Source organism: Entelurus aequoreus, linkage group LG04, assembly GCF_033978785.1.
Source record: "Entelurus aequoreus isolate RoL-2023_Sb linkage group LG04, RoL_Eaeq_v1.1, whole genome shotgun sequence".
In the NCBI taxonomy this organism is placed as follows: domain Eukaryota; kingdom Metazoa; phylum Chordata; class Actinopteri; order Syngnathiformes; family Syngnathidae; genus Entelurus; species Entelurus aequoreus.
Window position 1 is genome coordinate 74,562,395 of NC_084734.1, and position 17,042 is coordinate 74,579,436.

The 17,042-nt window shown below is 38.5% G+C and overlaps 1 protein-coding gene across 3 annotated transcripts in view; it reads right to left on the reverse strand.

Annotated features, from left to right (window-relative positions):
- Positions 1-15,745, reverse strand: part of tspan17 (tetraspanin 17) — a 38,183-nt gene extending 22,438 nt beyond the window's left edge. The window contains exon 1 of one of the 3 annotated variants that reach the window (XM_062045675.1): positions 15,673-15,745. In XM_062045675.1, the coding sequence (XP_061901659.1) occupies positions 15,673-15,681 (9 nt within the window). In that variant the 5' untranslated portion in view covers positions 15,682-15,745. The other 2 variants (XM_062045673.1, XM_062045674.1) reach the window with 2 other exon arrangements.
- Between the last annotated feature and the right edge of the window lie 1,297 nt (positions 15,746-17,042).

Consider the following 17,042-nt stretch of genomic DNA (forward strand, 5'->3'; position numbering starts at 1 on the left):
AGTCCTCATGGTTACTTCATTAATATGTGATTCACAATTGATGTAATTGTCTAATCTTGTCAAATTGGTTGCATTATAGCCAGTGATAGTAAATATTGGGTGGGGTATCATTTGGGATAGCATAACATTGTTAGTATCATATAATTATTTGCAATGAAGGCAGAGGAAATTAATTACAAAAACTGTAGTTTCAACACATGACTTTAATAATTTATATAAGTTATAAAAAATATTTTGTTTTTAAAGGATCATTCAAACTGGTGTATACATGTTTTGTGTTATTTATTTTTGGTCTATTGTCCTTTAATTTGCCTGGTCCTAGTCCATGTCCTCTTTAAAGGCCTACTGAAACCCACTACTACCGACCACGCAGTCTGATAGTTTATATATCAATGATGAAATCTTAACATTGCAACACATGCCAATACGGTTGTTAACTTATAAAGTGCAATTTTAAATTTCCCGTCACACTTCCGATTGAAAACGTTTTATTATGCTGACGTATGCGTGTGACGTCACGAGGACAAGGGAAGTATTCGGAGCCCGAAAAATCCTATACACAAAGCTCTGTTTTCAATTCATAATTCCACAGTATTCTGGACATCTGTGTTGGTGAATCTTTTGCAATTTGTTTAATGAACAATGGAGGCTGCAAAGAAGAACGTTGTAGGTGGGATCGGTGTATTAGCGGCTGGCTGTAGCAACACAAGGAGGACTTTGTTGGATAGCAGACACTAGCGCCGGCGACCTCACCTTGACTTCCTACGTCTCCGGGCCGCCGACCGCATCGTCGATCGCTGGAACGCAGGTGAGCACGGGTGTTGATGAGCAGAGGAGGGCTGGCTGGCGTAGGTGGAGCGCTAATGTTTTTATCATAGCTCTGTCGAGCTCCCGTTGCTAAGTTAGCGTCGTTAGCAACAGCATTGCTAGGCTTCGACAGGCGTCGAATACACATTAACCGTGTATTTACATGTCCAGTGTTTGGTTCGGTGTCTCCTGATAGTAGTATTGTTGAACTTCAGTCTATCCTTCCAGTCAGGTATTTATTTATTTAGTGTCTATCTGCATTTGAGACAGATGCTATCACGTTAGCTCATGCTAAAGAGCTTCGTCGATGTATTGTCGTGGAGATAAAAGTCACTGAATGTCCATTTCGCCTTCTCGACTCTCATTTTCAAGAGGATATAGTATCCGAGGTGGTTTGAAATACAAATCCGTGATCCACAATAGAAAAAGGAGAGAGTGTGGAATCCAATGAGCCAGCTTGTACCTAAGTTACGGTAAGAGCGAAAAAAGATATCTCTTGAACTGCATTCTAGTCCGTCACTCTAACGTTCCGCATGCACGAATCTTTCATCCTCGCTCAAATTAATGGGGTAATCGTCGCTTTCTCGCTCCATTGTAAACAACGAGGAATTGTGAGCAGCACTACCGCTTGTGACGTCACGGTACTTCCGGTAGGGGCACGGCTTTTTTTTTTATCAGCGAGCACAAGTTGTGAACTTTATCGTCGATTTTCTCTACTAAATCCTTTCAGCAAAAATATGGCAATATCGCGAAATGATCAAGTATGAGACACAGAATGGATCTGCTATTCCCGTTTAAATAAAAAAACATCATTTCAGTAGGCCTTTAACTGTTCTGCACAGTAAAAAAAAAAAACTAAAAAAAAAACAGAAAAGTTAAACACAAGATCACATTAATCATTTATAAAAGTAAACATTTTCAAATAAATAACATGCAAATTTACACAAAAAAGTAGTAACAAATATCGGTACATTGTTGCACACATTTACAATACTTCACTATTCCGGCAACACATTAATAGGCCATAATTAAGTCAACTTCTAAAAAAGTAAATAAAAAGATGTAAGTCTTTACTTTCAAACATTGAAAAAAGCTCTGGGCACAAAGCCGTCTGCATTTGCCAGATAAATAGCCTTTCCTCTGGGTAAAGAGAGCACGGAAGTCGCTCAACATCACGATAGTCGAGGTCTCGTATTTTAACACAAATGTATTTTACTACAGTCACCCGAGCTTGACTTGATGGCTTGTAGGTGTCATAAGTGAAAAAAATGAAGCTATACTTACATTTTAAAGTTGCTCTCTCCGCTCCGCATAGTGCCGCCATGTTGAAATTATTGTCAGAGTTGAGTGCGCAAAGGATCTTGAGATATGAAAAGGTGCTAAGCATACAGGTCATGCAAAATTGCTGCTAATGGGAGAAAAGAACACATTTGTCGGCCGGATTCAAAAGAGCTTTTTAAATTGGGATAGCCTTTGCGCACCGCAATGACGTCAGCATCCTAAAAATGTGCATTGTGAAGGATGCAGTCGCCGAATTGTGACACTTGTGTTTATATGTACAAGATCAATTTAGCTTGTATAATGTGTTGCACATAAATCCACAAACTGCTAAAGACAAAAAGCAAACCACAAACATATGTGATGATCTGGTGTGATGTTATATTCATGGAAGCAACTCCGACACCAAAGTTCTGCCTAAATTTATGGTACGATTCCTTATAACAACTTTAAGAGGCATTGTGCATAAGGTCCATTGTATGTGGTAAAAACAGCAACAAAAAGCACAGACGACAAATCGGTCTGAGCTCAAGTCACTATTGGTTATGTAAACAGAATTTGGGAATGTGGCCAATTTTGGAAGCTACAGCATTTAAATATAATCCACAAAAATCTGAATGTTTTCAACCTTCTCACACATCACACAACAAGCATGTTGGTGCCAAATAGGAGAGTACACTACTATATGGCTAATAACACAGCCTTCATTCAAGCAACTCATCCACCTGGTTGGAGCTTAACAAGCTCTTAATTACAGCACTCAGAGCTTCCCAACATTTCAGCAGCTCAGGCAAAAAATGTGATTAACTTTGTGGATGTGAGAAATGTGTCTATTCTGAGAGACAACATAATGTGTTTTGTTCCTAGGTGAGAATGCATGGCTGTCAGCACCAACAAGGCATGTATGGGCACTGGAAGAACCCAAGTAAACAGGACTTTATTGTAGGGCTGGGGCGATTTGTCAACTTGATCAATGACATACATATGTTTACATTAAGTACCTTGTGTCGAGGTTTTCGAGAAAAAATGACCACGCAGGCAAAAAAGTGGTGTTCCAATCGATTGGCCAACATCATCAATCTTTATTGCAGACCTTAAGATCCATTAAACATATAAAAACAGAATACAAAACATTAAATGATCATTATTGGCCAATTTCTGTGGAAAAATACATGACTACCATAAGCTAACCAATGCTGATCACCAAAAAATTATAACTTGTAGCTCATACCTTGCAGCGGGGTCCGATTGTTGATAGCCGAGGTTAGTGCTAGCAGCTAGTGCGAATTAAGTTTATGTCCATACACAGTGCAGCGCCTTCCCCCCACACACTTAGTTATTGTCACCTCCATTATGGCAAATAAATTAAATTTCTTACAAGTATCGTCAATAAGGGACCGGAAAAAGAGGCTAATATGCGACACAACAGGCAAAAAGAGCAAGCAGACGAAAATAATTTATTTTATTAAAATATATTATTAAAATATTTATTTTAAACATATATTTATATATTATTTATATATATTTATTTATTTATATATGCACCTTATTGCTTTTTTATCCTGCACTACCATGAGCTTATGTAACGAAATTTCGTTCTTATCTGTGCTGTAAAGTTCAAATTTGAATGACAATAAAAAGGAAGTCTAAGTCTAAGTCTAACAACACATGCAACACTAAGCTAGCTTGAAACAACAGAATAATAAGTGCCTATTTCTTAACAGACGTGCTACAGCAGAAAATAAGCAGCTATTAATAGAAAATTAACAAGTAAAATGAACCTCCAAAGACATGCACCTTGAGATGGTTGATTGGCAACACTAAATTGGCCTTAGTGAATGAATGTGAGTGTGAATGTTGTCTGTCTATCTGTGTTGGCCCTCCGATGAGGTGGCGACTTGTCCAGGGTGTACAGTTTTTGAGTTTGTATTTAATTCAGATGTGTACCTTTTACACTTATTTTACCACGATAGTGTGCTTTTTGTGTCAAATAAAATTTGATGTTTGGTGAGTAAATGCAAAAATCCTCACATTTATTGGTGCAATACATCTTTGGAAAATTTCGACCAGCATCAATAAGTGCTTTAAGTACATTATGCTTGTGTAAGGTACATTTTTGAACCCTTTATTTTGTTAGCGCAGTCAGACCGGATATTGCGCACCGCATTATTATTGTGAAGTGTGCTGTGCTGCTGTTCTCAGCTTGACGAGTAAAGAGGCGAATTAGTGGAGGTTAGGGGTGTAACGGTACGTGTATTTGTATTGAACCGTTTCAGTGCGGGGGTTTCGGTTCGGTTCGGAGGTGTACTGAACGAGTTTCCACACGGACATATTAAGTAGCGTACCGCACGTTGTGTAAACAATGCACATCGAGGCACAACACACGGCATGCTAGCAGCGACCGGGCTACGACAACATGTAAAAGCCAGAGCTGGAAGACCCTCCTGCCTCGTTAAGATCTCCCGTTAAGATCTCCCGTTTGGGAACACTTTGGCTGCGCGATACAACAATGGAGGACAGAGGTTTGCCGACATTGTTCAGCAGCTGCTTCTGACAACACGTCAAACATGCTAACCCATTTGAAGCGTCACCACCGCATTCAAGCAGCCTCTCCTCGGCGAGTCAGGCAGGGCTAAAGCACTAACAAATGTTTTTTTAGCAGCAGATTTAAGACTATATTGCATTAGAAACTAGATTTTGACCCACTTCTATGGTGGAAGAACAATAAGCCCATATATCCTCTTACTGCCAAGTTAGCCAGGCTGGGGGTGGGGGGGAAAGAAAAATTAATCTGAGGCTGAGTTGACTTGAAACTGTTTAATGTTGCACTTTTTATATGTAGAAGAAAAGTTTTGTCATTTTATTTAATCTGAGCAACAACTTGAGGCAGTTTAATGTTGATTAACGTGGACCCCGACTTAAACAATTTGAAAAACTTATTCGGGTGTTACCATTTAGTGGTCAATTGTACGGAATATGTACTGTACTGTGCAATCTACTAATAAAAGTCTCAATCAATCAATCAATCAAAAAAAGCACTTTATATGTAGAAAGGTTTTGTTAAGAAACCATTCTGAGCCTTATCTTATTTAGTTTTTATTTTATATGTTGTTAACCCTGGCAATGGACCCTGTGTGTATATGTATGTTATGCCATTGTTTACAAATTTGGTAAATAAATAACCCAAACAATTTATATTTTGTTGTTTTCTTACTGTACCAAAAATTAACCGAACCGTGAGCTCTAAACCGAGGTACGTACCGAACGGAAATTTTTGTGTACCGTTAAACCCCTACTTGAGGCTGTAAGAAACAAGCGCAAGCCTGTCAAGTTTGTAGATTAACCTAACATCAATGATGTTGTTACAACAACACAAGCAAATGAGATGTGTTGTGGGTGTATAGATTGTCCTTGCTCGTTTTAGCTTCGCAGTCGCTGTTTCAAGTGACCGTCTCATCATTGTTGAGTTCAGGACGGCTGGCGTTTTAGTGTGTTGGGGATAAAAGAGCATACCGGACTTATTATTTTCCCAAATAAATGTCTCCTCTCATTACAATGACAACATTTCACTTACATATATGTCAATTTCCCTGATATTATGTTGCGTTTATCAGCGGATTACGTTTCTTTGGTTAATTATGTGATGTTAACACTAGGGCTGCGAATCTTTGGGTGTCCCACGATTCGATTCAATATCGATTCTTGGGGTCACGATTTGATTATAAATTGATTTTTTCGATTCAACGCGATTCAAAAACGATATTTTTTCCGATTCAAAACAATTCTTTATTCATTCAATACATAGGATTTCAGCAGGATCTACCCCAGTCTGCTTACATGCAAGCGGAGTAGTAGATTTTTGTAAAAAGCTTTTATAATTGTAAAGGACAATGTTTTATCAACTGATTGCAATAATGTAAATTTGTTTTAACTATTAAATGAACCAAAAATAGGACTTATTTTATCTTTGTGAAAATATTGGACACTGTGTGTTGTCAAGCTTATGAGATGGGATGCAAGTGAAAGCCACCGTGACACTATTGTTCTTTTTTTTTTATAATTTTTTTTATAAATGTCTAATGATAATGTCAATGAGGGATTTTTAATCACTACTATGTTGAAATTGCTACTAATATTGATACTGTTGTTGATAATATTAATTTTTGTTTCACTGGGGACGGCGTGGCGAAGTTGGTAGAGTGGCCGTGCCAGCAATCGGAGGGTTGCTGGTTACTGGGGTTCAATCCCCACCTTCTACCATCCTAGTCACGTCTGTTGTGTCCTTGGGCAAGACACTTCACCCTTGCTCCTGATGGCTGCTGGTTAGCGCCTTGCATGGCAGCTCCCGCCATCAGTGTGTGAATGTGTGTGTGAATGGGTGAATGTGGAAATACTGTCAAAGCGCTTTGAGTACCTTGAAGGTAGAAAAGCGCTATACAAGTATAACCCATTTATCATTTATCATTTACTTTTGGATTGTTCTGTGTCGTGTTTGTGTCTCCTCTCAATTGCTCTGTTTATTGCTGTTCTGAGTGTTGCTGGGTCGGGTTTGGTTTTGGAATTGGATTGCATTGTTATGGTATTGCTTTGTATTATTTTGTTGGATTGATTAATAAAAAATAAAAATAAATAAATAAATAAATAAATAAATAAAAATAAATAAAAATCGATTTTTGAAAAATGAGATTTGAATTCGATTCGATTTTTTCCCATACCCCTAGTTGACACACTATAAGATGACAACTGCATGCATCTCTCACCTGGTAGTAAACAAATATGGACATGGACCGACAGGCTGGTCGACATTCATGTCCCAGAGGTGGCGAAAGAGACACAAAAAGACGCTTATTGCAGCAACTTTTTTTAAACCTTTGTTAGGATTGTGATTGAGTCTTCAAATAAACGGTAATATGTGAGCGTCCCGGGAAATATTACAGTAAGCAGGACTCAAATTTAACCACGACAGCTGCGGCAAAAGCCGCGACCCCCCTTCGTCATTTGCCGTAAGCCCTAAAAAATTGACATGCTGTGACCGCCCTTTACGTTTACTTGTTAATGGACGAGGGATGAAACAGTAAATGGTATAATGATAATTTGCAATAACATTCCAGACGGTTAGTAATTTTTTAATTACAGAAAAACCGTCATTTATTAATGCATTTCAGGCAACACAAAGTCAGGCGCATGCACACTAGCATCATTTGGCTTGATAATCATGGCGGACTAAGGACACAGACTTTGCTGCGGACATTTCCCCTCAGAGTAAATTGAGCCAAGCGGTTGGTTTAACGTCATTTTCCTTGGTTCCCGCCATGCGTTTAAGAGGCACTGCTGTGTTTAGATGACAGGTGTGGACAAAATTGGAGACAGACGCACTTGTCCTCACACAAAAATTATACAGCGAAGGAGAAAACTATTTGATGTTTTTCAGCAGGCGATGTGTGGTGAACGTTGTCACAACTTGTTTATAAAGTCTTTACTTTGTTGACTGGGATGTTCACTCGTCCTTTATTTAACTGCAAACAGTATCAGTGTTCAAATAACATCAATACTAGCTCAAATGTTTTGTCATCTCATTAAACTGAACGAAGGCTGTGAAGATTGTGTATTCGATGTGTGAGGTGTCACTCCTCTTTACTTTTGTTGGCCAAACTGTTGTACTTAACCAAGAGAAGAACAAAGCTTGTTCATTAGACTTCATCTTCATTAGCCAAACTGCTTTGTGTTTTATTTTAATATCAAAAAGTAAACACAATGTTTTTATACAATACTTGTGTTTTTTTTCATGTCACAAAGGTATTGGTATTACTTCAAAAAACAATCATGTGACACAGCATTTTGTTAATGTGTTGTTGTGTATAGTTAATTCCTGGACAACATATTTCAGCTCAAACTCTTGATGGATCTGTCCCGATACAGCATCTACATGTACTTTAAAAAATAATAATAATAATTTTAAAAAATACCTCCCTCTAACAAAATGTAAAAATAGAGATAAAGGCATCATGAAATTACAAAAATCTGACAAATGTATATTAATAATGAATAAATAATTATAATGAACAGTTATATATATTTTTATTTTTATTTTTTTTGTTTCCAACTCTGAACTTTATTGAGATTGTGGCATGCATAACAATATAGCAAAGCTAATACAACAGAAAAAACAGAGGACAAAATCAAACAAAGTAAACGAAAAATGCCGTTTCAGACCATAACAAAAGGAAATTAGTGACATAATAAAAGCATTCAATTAAATGAAGTATTAAGAACTACTATCCATTCATCCATTTTCTACCAAACTAAAAAGTAAGACGCAGTTTAGTTACATGAGCATGGCAACGTGCCCTTCTAACTTGCCTTAGTGCCCTAAAATCAAGCAATCAATCAATCAATCAATGTTTATTTACATAGCCCTAAAAGGCAACACTTGCCTTGACCTCCATCCATCTATTTTCTACCACTCGTCCCTTTTTGGGGTCGCTGGCGCCTATCTCAGCTGCATTTGGGCGGTAGGCGGGGTACACCCTGGACAAGTTAAAAAGTTAAAAGTCAAGGCCTGAGTAAGTGTTTCTTTTATTATGGTTTAATATGGTTAGTTGGTATGTTTAGCACCTAGCAATGCTGGGGATGCTAATGTCACAATAAAGCAGTCGACATTTTAAAACGTACTCAAACATAAGGTCGTGGATCATAATTTTTCCCAAACTAATCGTTGTTGGCTCTCACCAAGTCAGCTTGATAAACATTGTTGTTGATGGGGAAGGAATCTTTGGTGCCTATTTAGAGGCCTACTGAAACCCACTACTACCGACCACGCAGTCTGATAGTTTATATATCAATGATGAAATCTTAACATTGCAACGCATGCCAATACGGCCGGGTTAACTTATAAAGTACAATTTTAAATTTCCCGCGAAACTTCCGGTTGAAAACGTCTATGTATGATGACGTTTGCGCGTGACGTCGATGGTTGAAACGGAAGTATTCGGACACATTGTATCCCAATACAAACATCTCTGTTTTCATCGCAAAATTCCACAGTATTCTGGACATCTGTGTTGGTGAATCTTTTGCAATTTGTTTAATGAACAATGGAGACTGCAAAGAAGAAAGCTGTAGGTGGGATCGGTGTATTAGCGGCTGGCTGTACAACACAACCAGGAGGACTTTGACTTGGATAGCAGACACGCTATCCGACGCTAGCCGCCGACCGCATCGATGATCGGGTGAAGTCCTTTGTCGCACCGTCAATCGCTGGAACGCAGGTGAACACGGGTGTTGATGAGCAGATGAGGGCTGGCGTAGGTGGAGCGCTAATGTTTTTATCATAGCTCTGACGAGGTCCCGTAGCTAAGTTAGCTACAATGGTGTCGTTAGCAACAGCATTGCTAGGCTTTGACAGGCGGCACAGCATTAACCGTGTAGTTACAGGTCCAGTGTTTGGTTCAGTGTCTCCTGATAGTAGTATTGTTGATCTTCTGTCTATCCTTCCAGTCAGGGGCTTATTTCTTTTGTTTCTATCTGCATTTAAGCACGATACTATCACGTTAGCTCAGTAGCTAAAGTACGTCACCAATGTATTGTCGTGGAGATAAAAGTCACTGTGAATTTCCATTTTGCGTTCTCGACTCTCATTTTCAAGAGGATATAGTATCCGGGGTGGTTTAAAATACAAATCCGTGATCCACAATAGAAAAAGGAGAAAGTGTGGAATCCAATGAGCCCTTTTACCTAAGTTACGGTCAGAGCGAAAAAAGATACGTCCTGCACTGCACTCTAGTCCTTCACTCTTACGTTCCTCATCCACGAATCTTTCATCCTCGCTCAAATGAATGGGGTAATCGTCGCTTTCTCGGTCCGAATCGCTCTCGCTGCTGGTGTAAACAACGGGGAAATGTGAGGAGCCCTTCAACCTGCGACGTCACGCTACTTCCGGTACAGGCAAGGCTTTTTTTTTAATCAGCGACCAAAAGTTGCGAACTTTATCGTTGATGTTTTCTACTAAATCCTTTCAGCAAAAATATGGCAATATCGCGAAATGATCAAGTATGACACATAGAATGGATCTGCTATCCCCGTTTAAATAAAAAAATGTAGGCCTTTAATAAAGCACCGATGTGTCTGACCAGTCCAGCTTCACAGCTCATACCAAATAGAACATCTTCTGGTGATTACTAACAGAAAGAACCAGCGAGTTGAAACTTGCTGATTGAACTGTGAAGACAGAAATAGAGCCTTTAGCTCGGTCAGAGTGTCAAAACAAGAACGTTGCAAAAGTCAGGCGAAACAGATTAACACTATGACTCAATGCGTCCTACTTGATTAGTCAGCTCAATTGAATTTGAAAGGCCTTTTCTTTAGAGAATATGATAGCGTGTAGCAAGCATCATCTCAAATTAATAATACAAGTATAAAGGACACTTGGAAGGGCAGTGCTGAAGAAAGGTTAGGAAAGAGGGAGAAAGAGAGTCATTTGCATGTGGCCCATATGAGCCAGGCACAAGCAGAATATATGGTAGAAAGCGACTAACCAATTCACCCACCCAGTCATTGTTCATCACTCTGTGCATTTATGGGTGTGGAATTGTGAGAAACAATGCTGTCCCACAGAGCCCAGGCTTTATAATGGTGGAGCGAGTGAAAGGGTTGCATGAAGAGAAGCAGGCCCGGGCTGTAGCCAGGCATGTGTGTGGGAAGACCCCGTGGGTCACGCAGACACGCCATCCCTTCACCCACAGACATTATACTACCACGCCAGTCACACTGGGGCCCCATGCAGACAGCTGAAGGCGGGGTGAGAGTCTGAACAGAATACATTTTCAAATAGAAGGATGTGGACGAAAGGGCGATGTGGACAGATGCGTGCACAATGCAGATGAAACTGTTTACCATGTCCTAAACAATGGTGCCAACACTGAGTAGCATCTCCTTCAGATTATCGGACAGATATTTTCACAAACTCCTTTATTATTTACATTAGGGTAATTATGCAACTAGTCACTTATGCTCTGTATAGTAAAGCATTGACATCAACATTGTTCACTAATATCTCACAAACAGCCCAATAAAAAAACACCTTAATCATCTACGCGCTGAGATCTTCACTTATGTCATAATGTCAAATAGTGAAATCTAACACAAAAGGCAAAGACTACAAATCAAATCAAGTCACCATTTGATTCAGTAAACACCATTTGGGAATCCAGCCACCTTTGGAATCTACAGCATTTTAGTATCATCTACACCAGGGGTGTCAAACTAATTTTAGATCGGGGGCCACGTGGAAAAAAATATACTCCCAAGTGGGCCAGAATGGTAAAATCCCGGCACAATAACTTAAAAATAAAGACAACTTCAGATTGTTTTCTTTGTTTAAAAACAGAACAAGCACATTCTGAAAATGTACAAATCATAATGTTGTTGGGGTTTTTTTACACTTACATGTTGCGGTTAATAGTATTCTACCTTTACTTGTTGTTATTTATACTTTCTGAATAAATTATGTGATACTGTTCATCAGTCAACTCATTGGTGTTAATTTTCAATCCATCAAAATTAAAAAATATCAAAATCAAAGTACAGGATGTTATTCATGTAGTTTGCTAATTTTCCTCGACTGGTGCACTAACATGTGGTTTATTTTTGTTTACATATGTGGCATAATCTACAAAAATGCAAATAATTGCTATTGCGACATCTAGTGGACATATTTAGAACAGCAGTTTATTTCATTCAAAATTTTCGGCTCATTTTTATACTTAGAAAACTGATCTCACGGGCCGGGTAAAACCTGTTCGCGGGTCGGGCCGTATGTTTGACACCCCTGATCTACACATATTTGCATGTTTCCAACCTTTTCAAATTATAACTCCAAAAAAAACTTTGATGATATGTCTTTCTAACAATGTTTACTACTGTTAATGAACAGTTGCATCTGCATCAGATGTTTTAACAAGTTCCTTGGTAATAATATAATTAGTTATGTGTGCATCTGCAGAAATCCACATCAGGGTGGTGTTTGGTTCATAAAAAAGTACTAAAGGTGACCAAATAAAAACTCTTGTCACCTACATAGTTATTATCAATAACGTTAATAGTTTAGAGTAGACACTCTATTAGGCTGGAAACACTCCGTGGAAACGCTCCCCACCCACACTGACACACTATTTTGCTAAAAGACAACTCGCAACAACACAAATCAAACAGGCGTGAAGAACTTCCTACTTAATTAGACTACTTTACGGAGCATTTCAGTGAGTGCAGAGGAGCATTTAGCAGCATTATGCGGTAAAAAAAAATGGATGGACGTCTTCAACAATGTTGCTAACGTCATGCTTACGTGGCTTTGTCAGCTCTTTAAAAAGTAAACTATTGAACATATGCAAAAAATATTGACATACACAGATAAACACTTAAACGCTTCTGCTTACTTACCCAGAATATAATATTGAATCCGAAAAGAAAGTATTTGACGCAGCAGCTGACTTTTGCTCCTTTAAATATTTGATATATTCCCATTTAGACGAAAAATTAGTCATAATCCTCGCAAAGAAAACGGGGGTGGTACGATGTGTCTTTTTCGCCATTTTCGGGTCGAAGGTGACTGTCAAAGTGCACCAACTTCTGGGTTTATGGCCACATTCTTCTACTACACCATGCCTGGGCAATTATTTTGACTCTTGTGCCAAATTTAGAGGAAAAAAATGTGTCTGGGGGCCGGTATATCTATTTCTAGGAACACCAACACAAAACCTCACAATAATGTCTGATTAAGCGGTAGAAAATGGATGAATGGATGAATGCTAAAAACGTTATGACAGACCACCATAAAAAACGGAATGGGATCTCACATTTTTTTACTGAACGAGACAGCCAGAATGTATATGAAAATAAAGAATGTGGGATTTACAATATTAACTATGAACGATAAAACACTGAATATTGACAACATATGAACGTCACACACACCCTCTCGATCGACATATTTTACAATCAAGCGTAACACAACAAAAATGCAACAAACACAGCAAAATATGAAAGCAAAGGGTAAAAAAAAAACACCTATAATTTGATACATCACTAAACCTACTCAGTGGCCTAGTGGTTAGAGTGTCCGCCCTGAGATCGGTAGGTTGTGAGTTCAAATCCCGGCCGAGTCATACCAAGACTATAAAAATGGGACCCATTATTTCCCTGCTTGGCACTCAGCATCAAGGGTCGGAATTGGGGGTTAAATCACCAAAAATTATTCCCGGGCGCGGCACCGCTGCTGCCCACTGCTCCCCTCACCTCCCAGGGGGTGAACAAGGGGATGGGTCAAATGCAGAGGACAAATTTCACCACACCTAGTGTGTGTGTGACAATCATTGGTACTTTAACTTTAGGGATGATACTCGAAACCGATTTTCCCGGTTGTTCGATAAGAAAAGAACCGACTCCACGGACTCTAATCCCATTTTGAGAACTGTTACCCGTTATTGAGACCACTATAGTAAAGAAAAAGAGTTGGTTCTTTATTCGAATCCCTGGGAACGAATCCCGTCCCGACCAGAAATACCCGGTGGGACATTACAATAAATGACATCACGTAGCTCAGTCATTAGGCGCAGATAGGGAAAGCGGGAAAAACAATGGACCGGAAAAGTCGCTCCAAGGTGTAATAAAGTTCAAAACAAAAAGGTATAATCCAATGAATAACTTTACTGAGAGATTTGAGCAGGGTACAAACACATGACGAACAGTTTTACGACCAACCGGAAACATAGCAACCAGGCTAGCAACGCACCTCCTTTACGGCAGCTGTCGCAACGTTCTGAAAGCAACCGCAGCACATACATATATATATACAACATATATGACATGATCTCCCTTTTTTAACTTTTGTTTTTCTTTCCTTGTAAACAAAACAAAATCACACTGTATATGTGTTGTCTGTCTAATTATAAATAATGCAGACGAGGCGTGTTGGCTGAGTTCTTGACGTTTACTTTCACAGCGTGCTCATAACCTCATTCTTAGCTGCCGGGTCGACATGCAACAACACTTTTTGGGGCTACCTCGCATGCTCGTCACTCCCGTTGCATGCTGGGTAGTGTAGTTGTTATATTCCCTAGCTCATAACATCACATATTTCCCCCTGTAAAGAAATAATGTTAACTCAATAAAGTGTATTTCTTTTTTTAGCTTTAACTTTTTATTGTTTTGCATTGTAACCACATTTGCAAACAACTTCTCTCTTCATAGAATTTTCTTTCAATAAAGAAATAAAGTGCAAAAATGTCAAAGCATCATAACAAACAGTTATGTCAAATAGCAGCAGAAGTGCACTTTTTGGAGAGCTGTATTATTTTCAGTTTTGTGCCCAAGGGACTGATTTTATTTAAAACTATATTATTATTTATACACCTATGGTGATCACAGAGACAGGTTGTTTTTGTGTTACTGTATATATTTGTTTTTCTGAAAAATCCCACTTAATATACTTTGGGTAACAACAGTCAATATTTATTTATTTTATTTTATTTTATTTTTATTGGGGGGGTAACAGTCAATATGTATTTATTTATTAGATTTTATTTTGTTCTTATATAATAAAAGTGAGCTTTTGTTAAACCAAATATTCTGTGTTTTTCCATATACAACAACCTATCTGGACTCGATAAGAGAATCGATAAGGAATCGGTTCGATAAGAGGATTCGATAATAGGCTCGAACTTGATCATTTCTTATCGAACATTATCCCTACTAAGCTTTAGAACTTTGTTGTAAAAATCTCCTTTCCAGTCTGTCCCAGACACCCGCATTTCAGGCTGGAAACACTCCGTGGAAACGCTCCCCACCCACACTGACACACTATTTTGCTAAAAGACAACTCGCAACAACACAAATCAAACAGGCGTGAATAACTTTCTACTTAATTAGACTACTTTACTGAGCTTTTTAGTGAGTGCAGAGGAGCATTTAGCAGCATTGTGCGGCTAAAACAAATGGATGGATGGATGTCTACAACAATGTCGCTAACGTCATGCTAACGTGGCTTTGTCAGCTCTTTAAAAAAGTAAACAATTGAACATACGCAAAACATATTGACATACACAGGTAAACACTTAAACGCTTCCGCTTACTTACCCAGAATATAATATTGAATCCGAAAAGGAAGTATTTGACGCAGCAGCTGACTTCTGCTCCTTTGAAATGCTGCTGTTTTCTTCTCATTCTTCCAAAGAGAGTGGCTAACTAGCACGCTAAGTAACTATTACGGTCGTTACGACGTCCCGGTTTTTGAACACATGAAACAATAGTTAACGGGCAACAAACATATGCTTACTGCCCGGACGCAGCCATCAGCGACCAACATTATTCGCCTTCCTGGTTCCGAGCATTTAGCTCGCTAGCGCTAAACTTCCACTATTAGCATTATTAGCTACAAACAATTACAGTCCTATTCCTCATTCGTGTTTCTCCCAGCCTTCGTTTCGGAGAATGTTGGCTCAAACTACACACGCATCAACAAACGATGCTACTTAACTTGTGTGTTATGTAAAATGTGGCTGTGAAACAACCACATATATTCGAGTAACTTACTGCATGCATATTCTAATGCTCCAACACGCCCATTGAAGAGTTACGTTGAACTGAACTGGTCACGTGACCAGCTACACACCAGCAACAAAACAGTTATAATTGTTTTCTTCATGTTTTGAGTTCACCAAATGCCCTATTCTGTAACTTGTTTTGGTTTCTCCTTAAGTTTACTTGATATAAATATTGAAGACTTGTGGCTTTATTTTGGTGTTTTCTTTTTCGTCAAATTACTGGATTTTTATTTTGAAATACAACGGATGTTGCGTTTTTGTGAAGGCGTTCACAGACTTGCCTACGTTTTTGATTGTACGTCACTGCAGGAAAAACCCGGAGTTGCAAAGTTACATCTGTGTCCCTCATCATCGCGGCTACATATGCATAATATCAATAAAGTGGAACAGCATTATGCGGTGTGGACCCCGACTTAAACAAGTTCAAAAACGTATTCCGGTGTTACCATTTAGTGGTCAATTGTACGGAATATGTACTGTACTGTGCAATCTACTAATAAAAGTTTCAATCAATCAAAAATGTGGACCTACTTTACTCTTGGCAGTACAAACAAGATGTGTATTTGTCATGTGCACAGTCAAAACAGAGTTTTTAAAGGGGAACTGCAATTTTTGGGGAATTTTGTCTATAATTCAAAATCCTACCAGACAATAACATATTTGTTTTCTTTTTTTGTGCACCCTAATAAATAAATCTTAGCAAAAGTCGGCTTACAATGGAGCTACTTTGGAGTCGCTTTATTCTGTGTCAAACTCATTTTAGCTCAGGGGCCCGCATGAAGGAAAATCTGTGCACACGCAGGCCGGACTATTCAAATCATGGCATTAAAACTAAAAAATAAAGACAACTTCATATTGTTTTCTTTGTCTTACTTTGGCTAAAAATAGAACAAACACATTCTGAAAATATTACAATAAAAAATTTGAAAAAAATACCCGGCAGCAGTCAAATTTAGATCCACGAAGGAAAGAAGAAAGTGAATGAATGTTTATAACTGAATACATTTACATATGCATAAAAATGTGTTTTCTTTTGTATTGTTTTTTTTAAATGAATTAAGCAACGTTTATAACAACATTTTTCCAAAACACAATATAGAATGTGAGATATAACAGCATAATGCATACATTTATCATTTGTTTTCAAAACGGTTACAAAAAAGTGGGACCCCAAAAATCTACTCTGGGACCCCATTTTTATGACTTGATGGGGTCCCTGCGACCCCATTTTGAAAATGTCTAGCGCCAGCACTGATGGAGTAATGTTGCGTGCAAAACAGCAACAGGTGGCTTGACTTTGACACCCCTGCTCTAAACACTTCCTTCAACGTTGTATATACACGCTGTAAGTAGTATGTA